This window comes from Phacochoerus africanus, chromosome 3 (assembly GCF_016906955.1).
Source record: "Phacochoerus africanus isolate WHEZ1 chromosome 3, ROS_Pafr_v1, whole genome shotgun sequence".
NCBI lineage: Eukaryota > Metazoa > Chordata > Mammalia > Artiodactyla > Suidae > Phacochoerus > Phacochoerus africanus.
Genome location: NC_062546.1, coordinates 196,800,726 through 196,821,084, shown reverse-complemented (window position 1 = coordinate 196,821,084; position 20,359 = coordinate 196,800,726). Strand labels below are relative to the sequence as shown.

The following is a 20,359-nucleotide window of genomic DNA, read 5'->3' as shown; positions in this document are numbered from 1 at the left end:
TTGCTGGCAAAGAGCCCTAACTGCATGCCATGGAGGCTTGTGTATAAATTTTCTTAGTTGACCGTAAACTATAATGGAAAAAATAAAAATCATTAACAAATAAAAATATAAAAAATGTATTTTCTTAGTTTATTTGCTTATTGCTTTCAGGGTCAGGTACTTTCTAAGTGCCTAACAAATATGAACTCATTGATTCCCACAATGATCCAGCGAGCTATGTACTACCAGCATCTCCATTTTACAGATGAAACTATGTATAGGGAGGGTAAGAGACTTGCCCATGAGGAGCTGGGTTTCCACCTACATGGTCAAACTGCAAGGTCTGCTCTTGGAGATTAGGCTCTGCTGCCTCTCAGTTCAGATTAGCACTGTTCATAATACTGAAACGAATGAATAAGGGCCACGGCAGTCAAGGTGTGACGGAAAATGAAAGCATGATAGGGATGACATGTAACTGTATTTAGTATCACGCCACAATGCCCACTGTGTGCTCTTCGGTGGAAAACATTGACAAGAACACATTTTATTATTCAGACGGTATAACTACTACACTACCTCTCCATCCTCCATCCCTGCCCACCCCCCAACACACACACATTACAAACCCTAGAATCATTTTCATCAAATTGTCAACCACAGTTATTCTCCTTACCTGGACAACTCTACCAAGCATCGTGCTTCTTAATGGTAGGACACGCAGGTGTGATAGCTTGGAGCTTTAGAGAGAATATGTTGTTATGCTCCAGACCATTGAACTGCTCAAAAACGACCTATACGTCATGTCTCAGAATCTTACAGGGTTTATTTCTCATCCTCCAGACTGCCTGGGACTCAACCAGGCTTTCAGAACACTCAACACTTCTTCTCCTTTTTTTTTTTTTTTTTTGGTCTTTTTGCCATTTCTTGGGCTGCTCCTGTGGCATGTGGCGTTCCCAGGTTAGGGGTCCAATCGGAGCTGTAGTTGCCGGCCTACACCACAGCCACAGCAACATGGGATCCAAGCTGCGTATGCAATCTACACCACAGCTCATGGCAACGCTGGAGCCTTAACCCACTGAGCAAGGCCAGGGATCGAACCCGCAACCTCATGGTTCCTAGTCGGATTCGTTAACCACTGAGCCACGACGGGAGCTCCAAGAACACTCAATACTTCTTGCTCATCAGGTCCAATTAACATACCCTCATGGGGATAGTTAATTTTCTCTGTCAGCCTGACCGGACCGTGGAGTTCCCAGATTATTCGAGTGTCATTCTCTCATTCCCCAGGAATATGAGTTTCTTTTCACTTCCAATTTTCACCAAGGGAAACTGCAGTTTCAGGACCTTCTGCTTGGCTTTTCCTAAGACATTTCATTGCTATTTCATGGGTTAAGAAACCAGGTCAGCCAATGCCATGTATGTTCTTCTTATGGTTACATTCAGAAACTGCGGTAACAACTGCTGGGTGGCTCTGTGGACTGAGTGGACTCAATGTCAGATGGACATTATCATAGTTCCATACCCTCTAACAGGAACTATGATATGGCTTTGGGTTCCCGGGTATCAACTCAGATGCTGTATCAACAGTTGTTAAAAGATCTATTTTTCTTGGTCTGGCATATGGTTACTTGAATAAGTGGCCAGAGGTCCTTCTGGGAAAGAACTCAGGGAATGCCTCCCTGTACACTTTCTATGAGACCTGCCCTCATGTCCACAACCTGGTCCAAGATTTGGCTCAGGTCTGGAAGTTGGGCAAGGGATCTTGACTGTTCTTTTTTTTTTTTTTAATATATATTTTTTTCTTTTTGGGGCCACACCTGTGGCAGCATGTGGAAGTTCCCATTTAAGGGGTTGAATTGGAGCTGCAGCTGCCGGCCTACACCTCAGCCACAGCAACATTGGATCTGAGCCGCATCTGCAACCTACCCCATAGTTTGCAGCAAAGCTGGATTCTTAATCCACTGAGCAAGGCCAGGGACGGAACCCATATCCTCACAGACACTGTGTCAGGTTCGTAACCCACTGAGCCATGACAGGAACTCTAGGATCTTGGCTTTTTACTGGGGTAACTGATTTCAGCCATCTGTTCACCTATTTTTAATCTCTTTTGTTGATATATATGAAGCAATATCCTTTCTGGCTGCTCATCTGTCTTCCTGTAAGAGCACCATGTCCTATTATCTGTCTCCACAGACATCTATGGACCAGGGCCCCCACTGTCATTCTAACCTTGCCGCAAGATACAGAAATTACTTCGTCTTGTCTGACAGTTAAGTGCTGCCACATGGCTTCTCTGATTCTGGAATCCTATCATTTCCATTGCTGCCAGGGAATCCAGTCCTGGAAAATATTCCTCCCCTATGGTGGCCTACAGAAGACAGCCCCTCTGAGCATCTCAAGGATGCTGGTGCCCCTCAGCAGTGAGCTCCTTATCACCTTGTTAAATTAGTGTCTCTGAGGCCCCCTGAGGAGCAAGGACACCTGGTGGCTGGGTTTTCCAGGTGTAGAGAGTAGAGTCATGCTGACCTCCCTAGGCTTTTTGATCCCCCTTTTCCATAGTCTGCCTGGCAAGTCTGGTAACTCTGCTTCCACTTCATCTAGGGTTACACCGTGGTTAATACCAAGCCTTTAAGAGCCACCTAGAGCATACTAGAATTGTCCACTTTGGCCCTTGCCAGTCTAGTTAAATATCCTGGCACAGGGAAGTGCTTCTGTATCGACAATTTTCCCTTTTCCAGTTTCATAATCCCTTTCTTGGTCCAGGATCCACCCCCAGACATAACTTCCTGGTACCTGCTGGTACATATTGGCCAATCCTACAGCTCCATTAGAGTAAATGCGCTCTTCAGCTGGCAGGACAAATAGGGACTTTCCCAGTGACAGCATGCCAGGAGGACTTCATTCAAGCAAGATGGAAGGAGAAGGTCAGGTAGGGGGCTCTCTCTCCCAGTGAAGGGCAGGGGACTCTTTTGTAGACCCAGTGGGTTGAGGGAGACCTTGAGTTCCAGGTCCTCCTTTGTATCTACCTGGGAAGCCCAATTCTGATTCACGGTCCCTTCTTTCTTGGAGCACTGACTTTGGCATAGAAGACCATCCTGAGTTTAGACTTCAGTCTTCTCTGAATTTCAGCCATTCTTAAAGTGAGAGCCTGTGTCAAGTCTCCCTTACAGTCTGCCTTCCAGCTGCAGATGTAAGGGTCTCTTGGCTTTAAGTGGTGATGAACAGATTTAAACCTGCCATGTTACTCTTTTCAATGCATTAGTGGCCCTTAGCAAAAGCCACCAAAATCTACAGTTCTTATGGTTACTATTTCTGTAAAGGCCAAATAATTTCACCCGCTGATATACCTTTTCCCCTTTATCTCATCCAGTTTCCTATAGATGAAAGTTCAGTGACAGCGCTATTACGGCACACAAGGGACCATCCATATTCCACCTGTCACCGTCTGACAGATGATGATCCAGCTCTAGAGCCCATCCTTAGAGCCTGGCTGATAGGATTATCATCTTAGAGACTGAGATGAAGTCTCTTAAGTCATTTATTGTGAGTTTCTTTGGGAGAAAGGGGTGAGGGAAGAGGGACAGTGTTGTGGGAAGAGCAAAGCAAGATGTGGTCATAGCTGCAGACTAGCTCCAGCCTGATCCCTTGGGGAGCACAGAATTGCAGTACAGTACAGAGGTGGGTCCACCTTGGGACTGGAGGTCTGCCCCCGGGCCAAGGAAACATACCCCCCCCCCAACCCCTTGTGAAGTTGGCTCCATGCATAGTTGAATACAATGCTCTGGGGAGGGGTGGTGTCAGCAGCCAATGATCATAGCAGCTTGGGGTGAGAAATGTGCTTAAAAAGAGGTTTTTCCAGGATGCTAACACCGTCCATCATGCCGGTGAACTGCTCTCATTTGTTTCTTGAATAGCAAACACTTCCTTGATATTCTTTTCAAATTCTGCTTCCAGTCTAAGTCCCATTAGACCAAAGTCTTTGAACTGGAAAACATAAAATAAAATGAACACAAAAATAATGATCTTCATTATCAGTGTCATTGGACACCTTGCAACTGAGAATGATCAGGACTCTTGTCTTCAACACCCTAAGTTACATTAACCAGGTTATGCTTGAAAACTCATGCAGCCAAGAGTAACTTATGTTTCCTAAGAGCACGAATATTTCTTATTAACAAGACAGAAATGGGACCTCATGACCACCCTTGGAGACTCTTACTTATCTGGTTAGGTTATTTATTTTTGTGAGAGTTAGAAAAGTGATCTATGTCTGCTGTACAGCACAGGGAACTGTATCTAGTCACTTGTGATGGAACATGATGGAGGATAATCTGAGAAAAAGAATATGTATATGACTGGGTCACTTTGCTGTACAGCAGAAATTGACAGGACAATATAAATCATCTACAACAGAAAAAATTAAAACCTTTAAAAAACAGAAAAAAAAAAAGAATCTATGTTCTTTGTAATAATGCAAGTAGTACAGGATGTTTAAGTTAGGTCAGTGACATTCCTTTTTCCTCGTCACTTCTGTTCCCCTTCTGGTGGTTCCTGTTAAACTATGGGACCCAGTCACATGCAATGAAATCTGGAGTTTGGAGATTCTGGGAGGGCAGACTGAGTGTGTCTGTGGAAGGATAAGGAGCACGACGTGACTTTAAGACACAAGTCTCTTCTCCCCTGGTTTGGAGCAGGCAGGGCTCTACTGTTTTCAGCGGCACCTGCCGCCTGTGGGAGGGACTGAGCTCTCAGGGGCCTGGTGTTCTGGCTGCAGGGACATTTCCTGACACACGGTTACTACACCTTGGGAGCTTCAGTCCTGAACAGAAAAGTCACAGACTTCCAGAACCCCTTGCTTTGCAGGCTTTGTTGCAGGATGAGGGGAACTGTACAATTTCCCAGGCACCAGAAAATGAGGGCAGAGCGACCCGATGGGCAGAAAATAAAACGGAAGCAGGGAGAACCACTTACCTTGTAAGACGCCCTGTGGTTCTGAAAGATGAGGCGCATGTCCTGCACGAACCCCTCCACGCGATGGTACCGCCGCTCATACAGCCTCTTTTTGATTCTGTCCAACCACATGGGTTCCTCTAGGTTTTTAGAAGCCTCTTTAATCTGTGAAAAAGAAAATCAATGGAAGCATCACTGGCAGAGTTCAATGGATGCCTCCTGGGGATTCCCACCAAACCCCGTAGAAATACACTAGGCAACGTTAAGAGCAGCTCCTGCTCCTGCTCCCAAGGGATTCTGATCACAAATCCCATGGGTGCCCGTTTCAAGGTTGGGTAATATATGGCAGCCTGTAATCATGGTTTGTTGGTGTTACTTACATAATAATAATACGGAATCTTCGCAAAAAAGGAGCTCTCCGAGTGGCAATAGACCTTCAAGAGGAGGAACTCACATTTCTGCAAAAGAAGAAATGAAAAGCAGCTTGGAGACCGTGAATTCACACCGATGTCCAGGCAGAGGCATGGCTCAAACGTCTACCTGGATGTCCCCCCAGATGTGGGCGGCTCCTGGAAACAGATGTGCAAGGGCTGCCCACGAGTTCTGGTGTGATTTCACCGTGATGGAGAGATGGCTCACCCTCTGGTTGTCCTTCTCCTGACTCCGCCCATTTGACCTCTCATGTGCGAAGGGATGGAGAAGGCGTGGGGTTCCCATCACACTCACCAGCTGCTCCTCAGGCCACATCTGCCTGGCCAGGACCTCAGATTCTCTGAGACAGCACTGGCTTTCTGAAATCTCCTTCATGCTGCAGAAGGTGCAACTCCACGGGGTCCTGAGAGGTCAGGCGTAAGTGAGCGAGGACATGGCCCCGGGCAGCAGCCAGTCTGCCACTGTCCTCCTTTCAGGAATGTCGATGGACACAGCCAGGTGAGGGAGGGGGCACTTCCAGAGTCTCCTAGGGCCCCACCCCACTGAAGGAGGTCAGTTCATGGAGGGTGAGTAGTGGGCTCGCCTTTCTCTCTTTGCTTCTGGGAGCACAAGGAATCCTGCCCACCAGGCCTGAGTGTCAAAACCAGGTCTTGGGAGTTCCCATCGTGGCTCAGCAGAGACGAATCTGACTAGGAACCATGAGGTTGCAGGTTCAATCCCTGGCCTCGCCCAGTGGGTTAAAGATCCGGCATTGCTGTGAGCTGTGGTGTAGGTCGCAAATGCGGCTTGGATCTGGCATTGCTGTGGCTATGGTGGAGGCTGGCGGCTGTAGCTCTGATTAGACCCCTGGCCTTGGAACCACATATGCTGCATGTGCGGCCCTAAAAAGACAAACAAAACAAAACAAAACAAAACAAAACACAGTCTTAGCCCCTAGCAGCCTCGGGCTTCACTCAGCCCATTCAGAATGCTGCAAAATGCCTCTTCTGAATAAGCGCAGAATACAAACAAGCAGCTTCCCCTGCCTACCTCCATGAACTGAAGTCCTGGGAAAGGACAGTAGCTGTATGTGGGCAAAGACCTAGCTACTGGCCTCGGCATCCCAGAGGAGAGCAGAAAGCACAAATCTGCTGCTGCAGCATCTTTCAACAGCTCTCTGGATCATACTACTGGACCCTGTACCTAAGGACCTGCCCTTTCCCCACCTAGATGTAGTAGGAACTCTGTAGGGACAGCGTATGGCAGAAGGAAGGGTCCCTAATAAGATCAAGGATTGGGTGGGGTGCGTGTTGCATCTCACTAACCTCTCAGTTTCCACAGGTGGGATGTGGCAGTCCTTATGGAAAGATCTCGAACAAGTATCACAGCAAAACAGCTTTCCTTCACGTCGGCATACCTCACACACATCTGAGTTTCCCAGCTAGAAGGTAAAACAACAACTCTGTCTCTGGTGAGACCCCAGAAGGCCAGCACTATGGGATCTAGAACTCCCTGCCTTTGTGTGAATCTGCATGGACAATTCCATGTTTCTCCCTGAGATATTAAAGAACAGCATGGAGTGCAGATTTCTGAAGAAGAAATTGTGGTCTGGGAGTTCCTGTTGTGGCTCAGCAGGTGAAGAACCTGACATAGTGTCCTTGAGGATGTGGTTCAATCCTTGGTCTCACTCAGTGGGTTAAGGACCCAGGATGGCTGTGGCTGTGGCATAGGCCTGCCGCTGCAGCTCTTGGCCCAGGAACTTCCATATGCCTCAGGTGCAGCCATAAATGGAAAAAAGAAAGAAAGAAAGAAAGAAAGAAAGAAAGAAAGAAGAAAGAAAGAAAGAAAGAAAGAAGAAGAAAAAAAAAGAGAGAAAGAAAGAAAGAAAAGGAAGGAAGGAAAGAAAGAAAGAAAGAGAAAGAAAGAAAGAAAGAAAGAGAGAAAGAAAGAAAGAAAAGGAAGGAAGGAAAGAAAGAGAAAGAAAGAAAGAAAGAAGGAAGGAAAGAAAGAAAGAAAGAGAGAAAGAAAGAAAGAAAGAGAGAAAGAAAGAGAAGGAAGGAAGGAAGGAGGGAAGGAGGAAGGAAGGAAGGAAAGAAAGAAAGAAAGAGAGAGAAAGAAAAAGAGAAAATTATGGTCTGCAATGAAATTCAGGAGGAAAAGCCTGTGTGTCAGACATTATGTTTTTCCCCTATAAAACCAGATATTCTAACACAGAAAGACTAGCAACAAACCAAGAAGATAATTTTACAGAAATCTGAGTGACTTCAATACCTTGCAGGTAAAACAAGATCCTGAAAAAAGTGTTAAATGCATTTGTCTACACCACAACGACTTAATGAAAGGGTGATATATTGAGAATTTAATAAGGTGGATTAAACTTCTTAAAAGTGGAAAGTAATAAAAGATTGTTTTAACAATTATTTTGAGTCTTGTTCTGGACTTTTGGGTAAAACTTCTTGTGTTGGGTGAATTAGGATTCTGTCCATTTCTTTTGTTTTTGAAAATGGTCATATAGGAGGAAGTTCTAGCCCCAGGACCATCTTGCCAAGGGCTCCTATTCAATGTTCTGGAGGCTCTCAAGGGCACCCCGAAACTGAAGACTGAGACTGCATCTGGCACGGAGTCATGGGGCCATGTTTCTTCTCATCAGTGTAGACACTCGCAGACTACCCTTGTAATTCTCCAGATAGTGAAGAACCCTCTCCCCAGAAAAACAAGGGATAACAGACATAATCAATGTGTAAGAACCTCACATTCCCATTCTTTTTGGTAGATTTTTATCTGACTCTTTGTTTCTTAGCCCAGCTGTACATTAGAAACTTTAGGGCAGAGTATATAAAATACGAATGTCCTGGTCCAAACACCAGAGGTTCTGAATCACTTTGTCCGGGTAGGGGAGAGCCGTTAGTATCCTTCTTTAAATCAGAGACTGGATAATTTGGGGTCTCAGAATCATCTAGAGACTTTTAAACAATCCTAATGTCCCAGTCACAGGCTACACTGATAAATCATAATTTCCTCTAGGGTAGGAGCCAGGCAATGCTATTTTCTAAAGGTCTTAGTTGCAAACTAAGTTGAGACTTAGATCAAAGTTTTTTATTAAGGCATGGGGATTTTTTTTTTTTTCTTTTTAGGGCCACACCCGAGGCATATGAAAGTTCCAAGGCTAGGGGTCAAATTGGAGCTGTAGGTGCCAGGGTACACTACAGGATCTGAGCCATGTCTGTGACCTACACTGCAGCTCATGGCAATGCTGGATCCTTAACCCACTGAGCGAGGCCAGGGATCAGAGCGCATCCTCGTGGATCCTTGTTGGATTCATTTCTGCTGGGCCACAACATGAACTCCAGGCATGAGAATTTTACAGGAAAATGTTGAATTGACCTATAAGATCAGTCCTAGGAAAGATTACTAACAGGAATGAGGACACTCTTGCTGGAACAATTGCCTTCTCCTCCCCACAGACTCTTGGCTGTGGGCTGTGAGACCTGACCCTCTGTGTTTACAACCATCTCAAACAAACCACACAAACACTGGACTCCAGCCTGTTTACCTGATTGAGGACCCCTCAGTTGGCCAAGGATCAAAAACAGTGTGGATGAGATCTAAATCTTTTGGAGGGATTGCTTTGAAAGTAAAATATATGTAAAACTATTTAACTACCCTTCTTAAATTGAACATCAAGTATCAGTGTCACTGCATAATACCTGTAATGTGCAAAAGTGACTCTACTTAAAATGTCCATCGTGTACAACATTACAAATCAACTACACTCCAGGAGTTCGGTTGTGGCTCAGCTGAAATGAATCTGACAAGCATCCATGAGGACGTAGGTTTGATCCCTGGCCTCGCTCAGCAGGTTAAGGATCTGGTGATGCCATGAGCTGTGGTGTAGGTCGCAGACATGGCTTGGATCCCACATTGCTGTGTCTCTGGCATAGGCCAGAGGCTACAGCTCCGATTTGACCCATAGCCTAGGAACTTCCATGTGCTGCAGGTGTGGTCCTAAAAAGACAAAAGTCAGTCAGTCAGTCACTCAATCAGTCATTCAACTATACTCCAATATAAAATAAACATTAATTTAAAAAATAAAGTGATTGAAAACTGTTCTAAAATGAAATGAAATGAAATGAAATGAAATGAAATGAAACAAAATGCAGAATTCCAGACCTACTCACACACACACACAAAGAAAGAAACAGTAACTGTCACTTCTGGGCTGGGACATCTTTTCTGGCAACATCTGAGATGATGGCTGATTTGCCAGCCTTGTTCCACAAGTGAATACTATGAGCAGAGATTTCTTCTTTGCCAGCCCCTGATGCTGACTGTGAAGTATGAATGAGAAATAAACCTTTCCTATTTATAAAAGAAGTCCACCTTTTTGCATTGAAAGGAATCGAAATATAAGTTAGCTTAGAGGGTAGAGTCATCCATAATTTTCGCAGACCTCAAAGAGCCAGCCATATGGTTCCAGTTTGAGTAAAAATTGCCCTCTGGGGAGTTCCTGTTGTGCCACAGTGGAAATGAATCTGACTAGTATCCATGAGGATGCGAGTTCGATCCCTGGCCTTGATCAGTGGGTTGGGGGTCTGGCTTTGCTGTGAGTGGTGGTGTAGGTCACAGACGTGGCTTGGATCCCGTGTTGCTGTGGCTGTGGTGTAGGCCAGCAGCTATCGCTCTAATTCAACCCCTAGCCTGGGAATTTCCATATGCTGTGGGTGTGGCCCTAAAAAGAAGAAAAAATGCCCTGTGATTTGCTATGTAGTGACCAGCTCAGCATCATGAAGGCTCCCTCAGGACTGGACACAGGGCTTCCATAAAGAACCCACTAGCGCTGAGTGCACGTCTCTGCTGCACTCACAACAGGCGCCACACCTTGAACTTCCTAGCTTGGTCAGGGCTATTCCTCTAGCTGGTGCTTAAAACTGTCTAGCTCGACCTGCACCTTGCTATAGAGGTTTCGGATTTCCCTTTCCTTCCCTATTGCCTGCTTTAAAATGCTACTATCCCCTCAAATTTGCTCCTTATCTTTCGTCTGCTGGTCAGCCACACCCATTACCACTTTACTCCAGGCTCTAGAGCCCTTGTGGTCTCAAGCTTGGCCTCCCATATGCACTTTCAAGGGGAAATGAGGAAATAGGAAAATTTCCATGGAACAAATGGAGAGGATGCTTTCATGCTGAGGCACCGAAGCCCAGAACCATGTACCTGATGTGGGTAATGGGTTTGCTGTTCCCTGCTCAGCACACACAGTAGCGTGCTCCACTGGCATGTGGAGTGTGCTTCAGGGAAATGCAGGGACAACACAGAGAGTGCATCGAGGGAAAAGGCTGACATTATTCTGGGGCTACAGGTGGGAGTTAGTACTTACATAAGGGTCAACTAAGGTATTGTCATGAGACTTTGGGATCATCTGCAGAAAAGAAAGAAAGATTAAATGGCAATACTGAATGTGATGCATGCAGCCATTACTTACCGAAACGTTACTCTCTTGAGGGATTTAAGGCATGGTTTACCCATTATTTCATATGGGTTTTTATGGACACATACATCTACTTGGAAAGTAAAAAGCACCACTAAGTACAACTGTTTGGCCCAAAGAAAGTTCCATTCCCTGGCTCTCAGATCCAAGGTGGGCTTTCATGAAGCCACACAGGGAGTTTGGTCCTGGTTTCCACAGATGGAGTTGGAGAAACTCTGCTGGTTCTCCTACTTCAAGAGGCCCGTGGGCATTTCCCTCTACAATGGAAAGTGCCACCCCACCCAGAGGAGCTGCAGGGAGATTGTCAGGCTGAGAACTCAGCAGCAACAGCCCCCCAAAGTGACCACAAGGCACAGAGTCCTGGACTCCATGCAAGTTTCCCACCTTTCACAGGCCTCCTAGGGCACAGTCCTAAAGATAAAATGGTAACCGAGATTACCACCCACTAGCGTTACATGGCTTTTTTAAAATATTCAATAGAATGATTAGAATCCTTCTGGGATACAGGCAGCTCCAGCTTTTATCTCCAGCACATGGCCCACTGGTCATGGACAAGTATGATTCATGGACCAATGACCTGAGAGGGGGAAAAAACAGATCCACAGAGAAAGGAGAGCCCACCACTCACTGCTCACCTTTCTGCATGTCCTAAAATCCACCCCTCCTTTCCATTAGTTAGTCTTCTATGTTAAGACAATGAATTTGGAACAATCCCTGAGTTCAGGGATATTTTTTCCAATTTTCTAATGGCCATTGGGCATTTAGTATGCACTCAATAATTACATGTTGAATGAGTTAATAGATGAGTATCATTTCACTTAGGAAAATAGATTACTTGCTATCTCTTGAGCAAATACTAGCCTACAATAAAAAACTGATCTAGAGGAATATGTTGGATTATTTTACAACACAGCAGCTGTCATCAAAAGGTGTTAGTGAGCTTTGTCAGGAGGCAGGAAGCTGTCATGAGTGGTACTGAGAGTGACACTGAAGATTCCAAAAGCCAAGGGACAAGAGATATTCTGAGTGGCACAGAGGACCCATGGAGGTAGTAATGGGTCCTGAGATCTGCTGCTCTGAGGAGCTTCTATTCTTGCTCACAGGGAGACACAAAATACAGGGCAACTTGAGCTTGTTGCTGAAAATTGCTGCACCCATGAACAAGGGTAGATTCTGTCAGTAGGAAGTTGCCAGCTTATTTGGGTGATTTGAGTACCTCTTGGCACCCAGGGAATAGTATAGATGCTGGTCTTTAGTATACTCACTAAATAGGGCAAATAATAGATTCCCTTCAGAAAATTCAGTGGGTGCAACATCCCAAGGACTTAGAGTTCAGAGTGTCCAGACCATCGGATAATGTAAAGGCTTGGACCTCACATTCCCAGTAGAAGATAAAGTCCCATTGGCCAGCTATGTGTGACCTATCTTGGAAGTCTATGAATGTCTTGAATGGCCATTTCTACCTGAGATATATAAGAATGGCACTTCTCCCCTTCTTCTCATTCTCAGGTTCTCATTTATAGCCAATATTTTAAAAATCATCACTTTATCTTAAATCTACATTGCATCTTACATATTTGTTTGTTGCCTCCATAGAGGAAAGAATCACTTTCATGGATAGAAGGGAGGTCTGCACAGCCCCTCTGGTGGAGCCGAAGGGGCAACATCAAAGTAAACAATATTCCAGGTCGGCCCCTCCTATGCAATTCATCCGTCTCCCAAGGGCTTCCTCCCTAAGAACACCACTGTCATGAAGGGCAAATGACGGCCCCTGAAAAAAGATTTCTATATGTCTGTGCACATTTTATTGGAACATGGAAGGGGATGCAAAGGATCAGGAGAGAAATATGCTTTCTGTTGTCCATATCATGAAATGATAGATGGACCAAGATTGACTATCTTAGATTGGGAGCATCTGAATGACTGGGAACAAACTTTTGCCCCATCAGATTTCATTTAAGTTAAAAAAATAGTAACATCGATTTTAAAAATCTGGGTTTGAGTTGGAGGTGGCCACATCACCTTATCATGACATATTTGTGTGCATTCCAGAATCATGTTTGCTTTTACAACTTTGACTCATTTATGATGTCTGCATCTTTAGCTAAAGCACATCCACAAAGTCTGTTCTGGGGGCTCCTTATCACCTCCATCTCAAATAATTTACCATTCAAAGAAGATCTTGCTGAAAATACAAGGTAATGTTCAAAGTAGCAACACTGAATATTTTGCATGCCAAAAACATTTTAAAGGTGGGAATGGGGTATTGGAGGAAGTTTAATGATAATTACCCAATTGAGAAACCCAAAAATAATACACTATGCATGTGAAAATCAGTTATATGATGAGAACTTGTAGAAAGTTATGTAACAATCACCTTTCTTTTCCTGAAATATTTCCTTGGAGGCTTGGGCAGATATCCTTTCTGAAAGACAAAAAGATCCAAGTATATGGGGGGGGGGGGGGCTGTGGGTTTGGCATTTCCAACCTCCTCCCACATATTTCTACCTGGGTGTCCCACTGGCAGCCCAAAGTGAGAAACCATCTCCCTCTTCTCATCTGTGCTCCTTCTAGTGTTCAGTCAATGGTAGCTGAAAAATTATCTTTGGAACGTTCATATTTTCCTCTTGTGCTTTTCTCCTAAGTTTTAAGAGATTTCCTTCATAATCTCTTTACTGTCTCTCACTCCCTTCCATTCCCACCAGTGTCACTCAAGCTTGAGTCCACACACTAGGGCTGGTCAATCAACACATGTTTATGCCGTGCCTACTGGACGTCAGATATTCTGGACAATCGTGGGCACGTAAGGATGGACAAACCCTAGAGGGCTCTAGTGAGAAAAACAGAATGCACAGAAGGGTAAAAATAAAACAGTATAAGAAGGGCCTTATTAGTGGACTTGGGGAGCCCAGGGAAGGGAGGACCAGGGCCAGGTCAATCAGGGGATATTCAGAGAAGAATGACACATGAGCTGAGCCTTGCAAGTGGAGTATGGATTTCTTGGGCTGAAAGACACTGAAGTCATCTAAAGTACTATTTTAAATATGTCATTTCACAAATATTTATGCAAAATAAGTAAGATGTGGGTATCGGAGGAAGTAGTTACATGTGAGGCGCCAACTTTGAATTGCTTTATGCTCTCAGAAATAGCTGTTCTTTATAAATAACCCATCTCAAATTATTCACATTAAACCTTGTGAAACTGCCAGTTTTGCAGGTAGAAAATCAAAGAGTAATGATTTTGAACTGTTCACCTATAGAGACTATCATCCAGAAATCCATAAAATGTCATCCAATTTGAAAAAAAAATATCATTTCACATGTCAGAAGACCTCAGTGATTCTTCACGGCCTGTGTTGAGTTTAAACACCTTAGCCTGGCATTCAACCCCTTCACAGACTCCCCAATACATTTTTTTTTCTACTGTTCAGCATGGTGACCCAGTTACACATACACGTATACATTCTTTTTTCTCACATTATCATGCTCCATCACTGATGGATTATGCTTAATCACACACGATACGTCCACCTCAATCCAAAGAGCCCCTTTAGTCGTGGTTCTGGCTTTCACACCATTCTTTCTCTAGAGTACATTCCTCCAACCTGTTTGATCATAAACTGTCTTCTTCTCTCAGTGCATAAAGCTTCTGCATGTGACCGAGTCAGAGTGACCTTTCCCTCCTCCCAGCTCCTGCATCCATCCTGACAGAGCCCCTTCTGCAACACTGATGTACTCTGTATACTGAGCTTAGGATGGAACACCTCTCCCCAGGTGAGGGGATAAACTCAGAAGGCATTAGGCTTTTAGCTACAGCTCAATAGATATTTGGTGAGCAAACGGTGCTCTCACTCTTAGGGTGCAACAAGAAAAGTCAAATCCCAGATCCCCTGTCATTGGAATACCTCTATCAGCCATCGTAGGTTTCTCCCACCACAGCGAATACTCAGCTTCCAGTTCTTTGCCCTAGTGCAGCCTCCGTGGACTTCAAATTCCCTGGGGGTGAACCACTCTCCATTCTTACTCTGTATACACTTCACCGAGATGCCTGTAAGATCGGGATAAGTTAATCCTCAGCCCTCTTTGTCTTCAGACTCTGGGCTCCCACCACCCTGGATCTGGACTCACCCAATTTGGGCTCAAGATTTATAACAGGAGAGTCTGGCCTCCCCTTTTAGGCTTCAGAATCCCCAAACCTAGCTTGTAAATCCCTCTAAGGGGATTTACTGCTTTGTGGCAACAGTTCTTTAACCTTTGTCCAACAACAAAAAAAGAGTGAAAATTAAAAGTCAAGAATTTGCCTTTGGGATGGATTAGCAATGTGACCCTGCTGTGTAGCACTGGGAACTCTGTCTAGTCAATTATGATGGAACACGTAATGTGAGAAAAAAGAATGTATACATGTATGTGTAACTGGGTCACCATGCTGTGCAGTAGAAAACAAAATATATATACAAAGAAATAAAAAAAGAAATAAAATAAATCAACCTTTTAAAAGTATTTCAAAATCACCTACAAAGGAAAAGCAAGTGATTTTTTTTTTCTTTTTATGGCTGCACTTGAAGCGTATGGAAGTTCCCAGGCTAGGGGTCGAATCGGAGCTGCAGATGCCAGATGGCAGCCTATACCGCCGCCATGGCAACACTAGATCCCAGCCACATCTGTGATGAACACTGCAGCTTGCAGCAATGATCCCTAACCCACTGAGTGAGGCCAGGGATCAAACCCACATCCTCATGGAAACTACATCCGGTTCTTAACCTGCTGAGCCACCACTTGACTTATCCCCATGAATATTCAAAGCAGCACTTTTCATAATAGCCGAAGAGTGGAAACAATCCAAACTGATGAATGGATAAACAAAATATGGTGCATCCATACAATGGAATATTATGTTGTTCAACAATAAGAAGGAATGAAGTTCTAATATACACTATTACATTGGATGAACCTTGAAAACAAAAACCTACATGAGAGAGCAAGTCACAAAAGGGAACATATTCTATGAGCCCATTTATGTGAAATATATAAAAGAGGTCAATTCATGGGAATAAGCCAATGCGTGGAGCAGAAAATAGATTCACCCAGTTTAGGGCTGGGCAGTGGCATGAGGTGAGACCAGGCATCGACCGCTAATAGATACAGGGTTTCCTTTAGGATGAACTGACGAAAATATTCTCAAATTAGATTGTGTTGATGGCTGTACATCTTGTGATCATACAAACAAAACTCACATTGAATTGTACACTCTGAGTGGTGAATTGCATGATATGTGAATATTATCTCAGCTAAGCTGTCTAAATATTTCATCTCAAGGTAAGTTAATTCCTCACAGCTATCCCAAGAGGCAGGTTTTTAATTATCTCTTTTGTAGATGAAAATTTTCAGGCTGAGAAAGCTCCCATTCTCTACTCATGGATCTGTCCCTCTCGGCATGGCTGAGGCTGGGACGCAGGTGGTCTGATTCTAAATGCTGTGCTGTTTGCACTGCCTTGAGCACCTGCCCTGGGGATGATCATGCAGAGGGAGAGACGATGTGAAGGTGGAGGCCGAGGGCCTCTTTCCTTTAATTTCTGGTTTCCTTCTCTTTGGTTTGTTGAGTGTCCCCGTGGACACTTCCTTATGGGAGTGAACACCTAATATGTATTATGATCTCTTAAAGTGTGAACGTGTCATCTTAGGAATCTCTTCCTCCCTCTCTCGAGCCAAACTTCTGCCCCAATTCCTTCAACCATGTGTCAATTGCAGGGGTCATTCCGTTACTTCCTGTGTTTCCTTCAGAGAAGAGTTGCAAAGTAGAACATAAAATCCACCTTTTTTCAGTTTCTTCTTATGTAACCTCCCCTTCACCTCACCACAGGTCACAGGAAGTATTTGAGCTTGAAAATCCACATTATTACTTCTGTACTTTCTTGACCCTGAAAGAGAAGATTCCTTCACTGTTTTGTTTCCACTTGCACACGCACCCCTCCTCCCATGCCAAGTTTGTCCCTGCGAAGGTATGGAGGAACCTAGAAAGCTTCATTCCACAAATCTCTAGTCAAGGCTTTCTTCCAAGGGGCATTTTTGTTACATAACTACAGAATGTCTATCTCCATCTCATCCTTCAAATCTCACACAAAACAGAAGGCATTAGCAGAGAAAGCAGGCTTCAATAAAACTATCTTAACTGCGAAGCCAGTCAGCTCCATTGATTATTTCTGGTATACATATTACAAGGTGTATCACCTTCTTTTTTCATTTTTAAAAAATTAAAGTGCAGTTGATTGGCAATATTGTGCCTTACATGACAATGAAACACACAGCCACGTTATGTTATGAAGGGAGATCTGCAGCTGTACTATTTCACTGCAGTCAGGTAGCTGGAGCAGAGTGAGAGACTGTACTTGTACCTCCCTCTCTGGGCCCTGACTGAGTGAGCAGAGAGTGGATAATGATGGGGGAACCTAATGGAAGTGGTGTTTGCCTTCTTCTCTGCTTTGCTGCACTTCTCCCTCAGCTATTCTCTTTAGCTGAGAGAGGAGTTAAGGAGGCTCTAAAATAATCTTCAAGTTGCATGGGGGTGGGAAGGGATGCTGGAGACCTATTCCACAGAAGCAGGGGTGAGAGGTCTTCAAATGACCTAACTCAAGGAGGATGTGAAACTGATGCTGCCCCTCCAGCCAACATTGCAGACTTATGATGGGAAGAGAGGAGCTGTCCGTGGTCCAGTTTCTGAGAAAGGTAGATTAGTAGAACTGGGATGGACTGAGCAGGAGTGTTGGGCTAATTCACTCTCTTGCTTTACAAATGGAGAAACAAACAAAAGTGGTCAAGTGACAGGCTGGAGCCTACACAGGAGAAGAGGATGACACAGAGTTCTGACCACCACTCCACTGCCCCTCTGGTGTGGAACCTCTGACTCTCTGTGTACCAAGAGAAGGGTCAGCTATAAATCTGTGGATTATATATGTGCCCTTATATGGCAACAGACAATTTCCAGCTTGAGAGTTATCAGTTCAGTGAAGACAGCATCACTGTAGGGTTGGGTTTAGAGCTGTCACCAAGTTACTTGTTTGTGGAATTATCTTCTTTTCCAACAGTTAGTGAAGCTACGTTAAGCAACTAGGGAAATGGGTTTATCAGTAAAAACATGGAGAAAGGCAAATTTCTGCTGCATCATTATTGAAAGTATATTCTCCTTTTTTTCTTCACACCCGCCCCCCCCTTTGTTGTTTTTAGAGCCGCAGGTACAGCATAAGGAAGTTCCCAGGCTAGGGGTTGAATTGGAGCTACAGCTGCTGGCCTACACCCACAGCCACAGCAACACCAGATCCAAGCTGAGTCTGCGACCTACACCACAGCACACAGCAACGCCGGATCATTAACCCCCTGAGTGAGGCCAGGGATCCAGCCTGCATCTGCATCATGCTACTTGGATTTGTTTCCATTGAGCCACATGAGAACTCCCTTCTTTACCTCTTTTCTTAACTCTTTTCTGTGGGGCTCTGTCACTCTGAGTAAAGTAGAGTCTAGGTCTGGCTCTTTTTTTCCCTGGGAAAATTAGAAAAACATAATCACAGTCACAGACACACAAGTTGCATTACATATAGCAGTGCTTTTCAGAATGCCCATTGAAATGTAACTCCCCAAAAAGCCTGTCGAATGCACAAAGAAAAATACATAAGCTACAAAGAATTAGATGGCTAATCTTAGATTCATATTTTACTTTTCATAGTCCCACATTAGTAAAACAAATAATTGAAATCAGCATTTTATTTATATCTCAAGCAACCACGTGTTAAGAGATGCCAATGGCACATCTACTAATTTTGGTCTTTCCCACATAAATACGAGGTCGAGGTAATGATTATGCCTATTATAGAAACCAAAATATTCAGGGGAAGTTGAGACAAAAACTGCAAAATCAAGTGAAGACATTTCAGGTTTCCTTTTGTGGCAAGACGGGGATATTTAGGAATTTCTGTGATACCCTACGGCGGGCTTCACAGGGGAGACACCTGGCATCTACATAACCTGGAGTGAAGTAACGTGTACATTTGTGCTGAAGATGTTAGTTAATGTGACCAAGGGTTTTGTTCATTGGGGTTTAGGCAACGATCTTGGGATCCAAGAAACTAACAAGAAGGCTGGACAGAGGAAGGGTTGGGATTGAGTCCCTCAAAATCTTGGTTTCAAATAGTAATGAAAGATGACTTGACAGCTGTTGCAGCAGAGAATGTTCTTCCATTTACAAGTTAATTGACTGTGGATATGCATCCCAATGTCTGCTCTCTTTCACATGTGCTTTGTTTTCTAAGGCAGAGGAAAATTCACTTCCTTTTTTCTGTGTTCAGTGACTCCCCATCCAGTGACCACCATCTGGTGGTGCTGGGTAGGGTCATACAGACTTCACGAAGAACTGTTTTCCAGACAGCTCCTTCCTAAGTGCTGTAAACTCTAAGCAGATGGTGAGCATGTATCAGAACGCAAAGTAAAACGGCTCTTTCCTTCAGTCAAACCCACAGTGGACTCATTGTTTGCAACATAATCTTACTTTCCGGTCAGTAGACTAAACTGTTAACTGAGAAGGTTTTCATCTCTTCAAGATCGAAATGGCCCCATGGGAAAATGTTGATAATCAGACCTTATCAGAAGATCAGAAAAGTCACAGCCTTGCAAAGTATCACCCTATTATTATTTACAAGATGATGGGAGCTCAAACAAGAGGTCTGCAGAGATTTATAAACTTGTAAGAAAGTAGAGGACGTGGGTGTTAATAGCCACGGGCTAAGGAGCCATATCTACCCACATATGGCTCTCTGAGGCTCCCCTCACCTCTGCTCTCACCCAAGATGCCAAAGTGGTGGAATACTCTGGAAGACAAGGATACTTCTGTCTCTTTTTCCTGTCTCCTTCCTCTTCTAAAGATGCATGCTCACAGCTCAATGAGAAGAGATCCAGGCATCTTATTCTTGCCTTTCATAGATTCCAGCGCAGCTTGGCACTAAAGCCCTAATCACAATCTTAGATGGTCTAGCAAATACAGAGTTCTTTCTTGCTTTCTATCTGTCGCTCTCTGCTTATATCTTTCCTGGCTAGCAGGTATGTTGGATTTACCCTTCATCAAACCTGTTAGGTCTAAATATTTGTAAAGAGAAAAAGGAAATACATTGAAGTCCATTCTTGCCTTTGGAGCTTCTGATATAATGATATTTGAAGCTTGAAGCCTGTTAATTCATAATACAGCACTATTATATTTACTTTCAAAACTGATTGGCAGAACAAGGCAGGCTTTAATGATTTCTGTGTCCCTAGGCTGTCATACCCATTTAATAACACTGAAACCTCATAACAAACCCTAATCAATACTGTGGCAGTCAGATTATAATTTAAGGTTCTCTTTTTTAAAAAAATTGTTGTGGTTGGTATTAACGTCTAGAAGTAAATGTCACAGAATTTTAAATTTCATACTGTTTTATCAAGATCTCAGTAGTACTAAGTCCCAACAGTTGAGAACAATTCATTTAGTGCCAAGAAGGGTGACCAACTGCC

The 20,359-nt window shown here is 44.1% G+C and overlaps 1 protein-coding gene across 15 annotated transcripts in view; it reads right to left on the bottom strand.

The window, feature by feature from the left end:
- Positions 1-3,499: 3,499 nt before the first annotated feature.
- The window catches only part of LOC125123624 (nuclear body protein SP140-like protein), a 63,640-nt gene continuing 46,780 nt past the window's right edge, over positions 3,500-20,359 (bottom strand). For 12 of the 15 annotated variants that reach the window (XM_047773708.1, XM_047773714.1, XM_047773712.1 and 9 more), the window contains 10 exons: positions 18,284-18,358; positions 16,639-16,743; positions 14,731-14,873; positions 13,203-13,250; positions 10,715-10,756; positions 6,666-6,781; positions 5,470-5,764; positions 5,310-5,387; positions 4,951-5,094; positions 3,500-3,963 (listed from right to left, as the gene is read on the bottom strand). In XM_047773708.1, coding sequence (XP_047629664.1) covers positions 3,856-3,963; positions 4,951-5,094; positions 5,310-5,387; positions 5,470-5,764; positions 6,666-6,781; positions 10,715-10,756; positions 13,203-13,250; positions 14,731-14,873; positions 16,639-16,743; positions 18,284-18,358 — 1,154 coding nt within the window. In that variant the 3' untranslated portion in view covers positions 3,500-3,855. Of the gene's footprint in view, positions 3,964-4,950; positions 5,095-5,309; positions 5,388-5,469; positions 5,765-6,665; positions 6,782-10,714; positions 10,757-13,202; positions 13,251-14,730; positions 14,874-16,638; positions 16,744-18,283; positions 18,359-20,359 lie in introns of those variants that run through there. The other 3 variants (XM_047773718.1, XM_047773720.1, XR_007134098.1) reach the window with 3 other exon arrangements.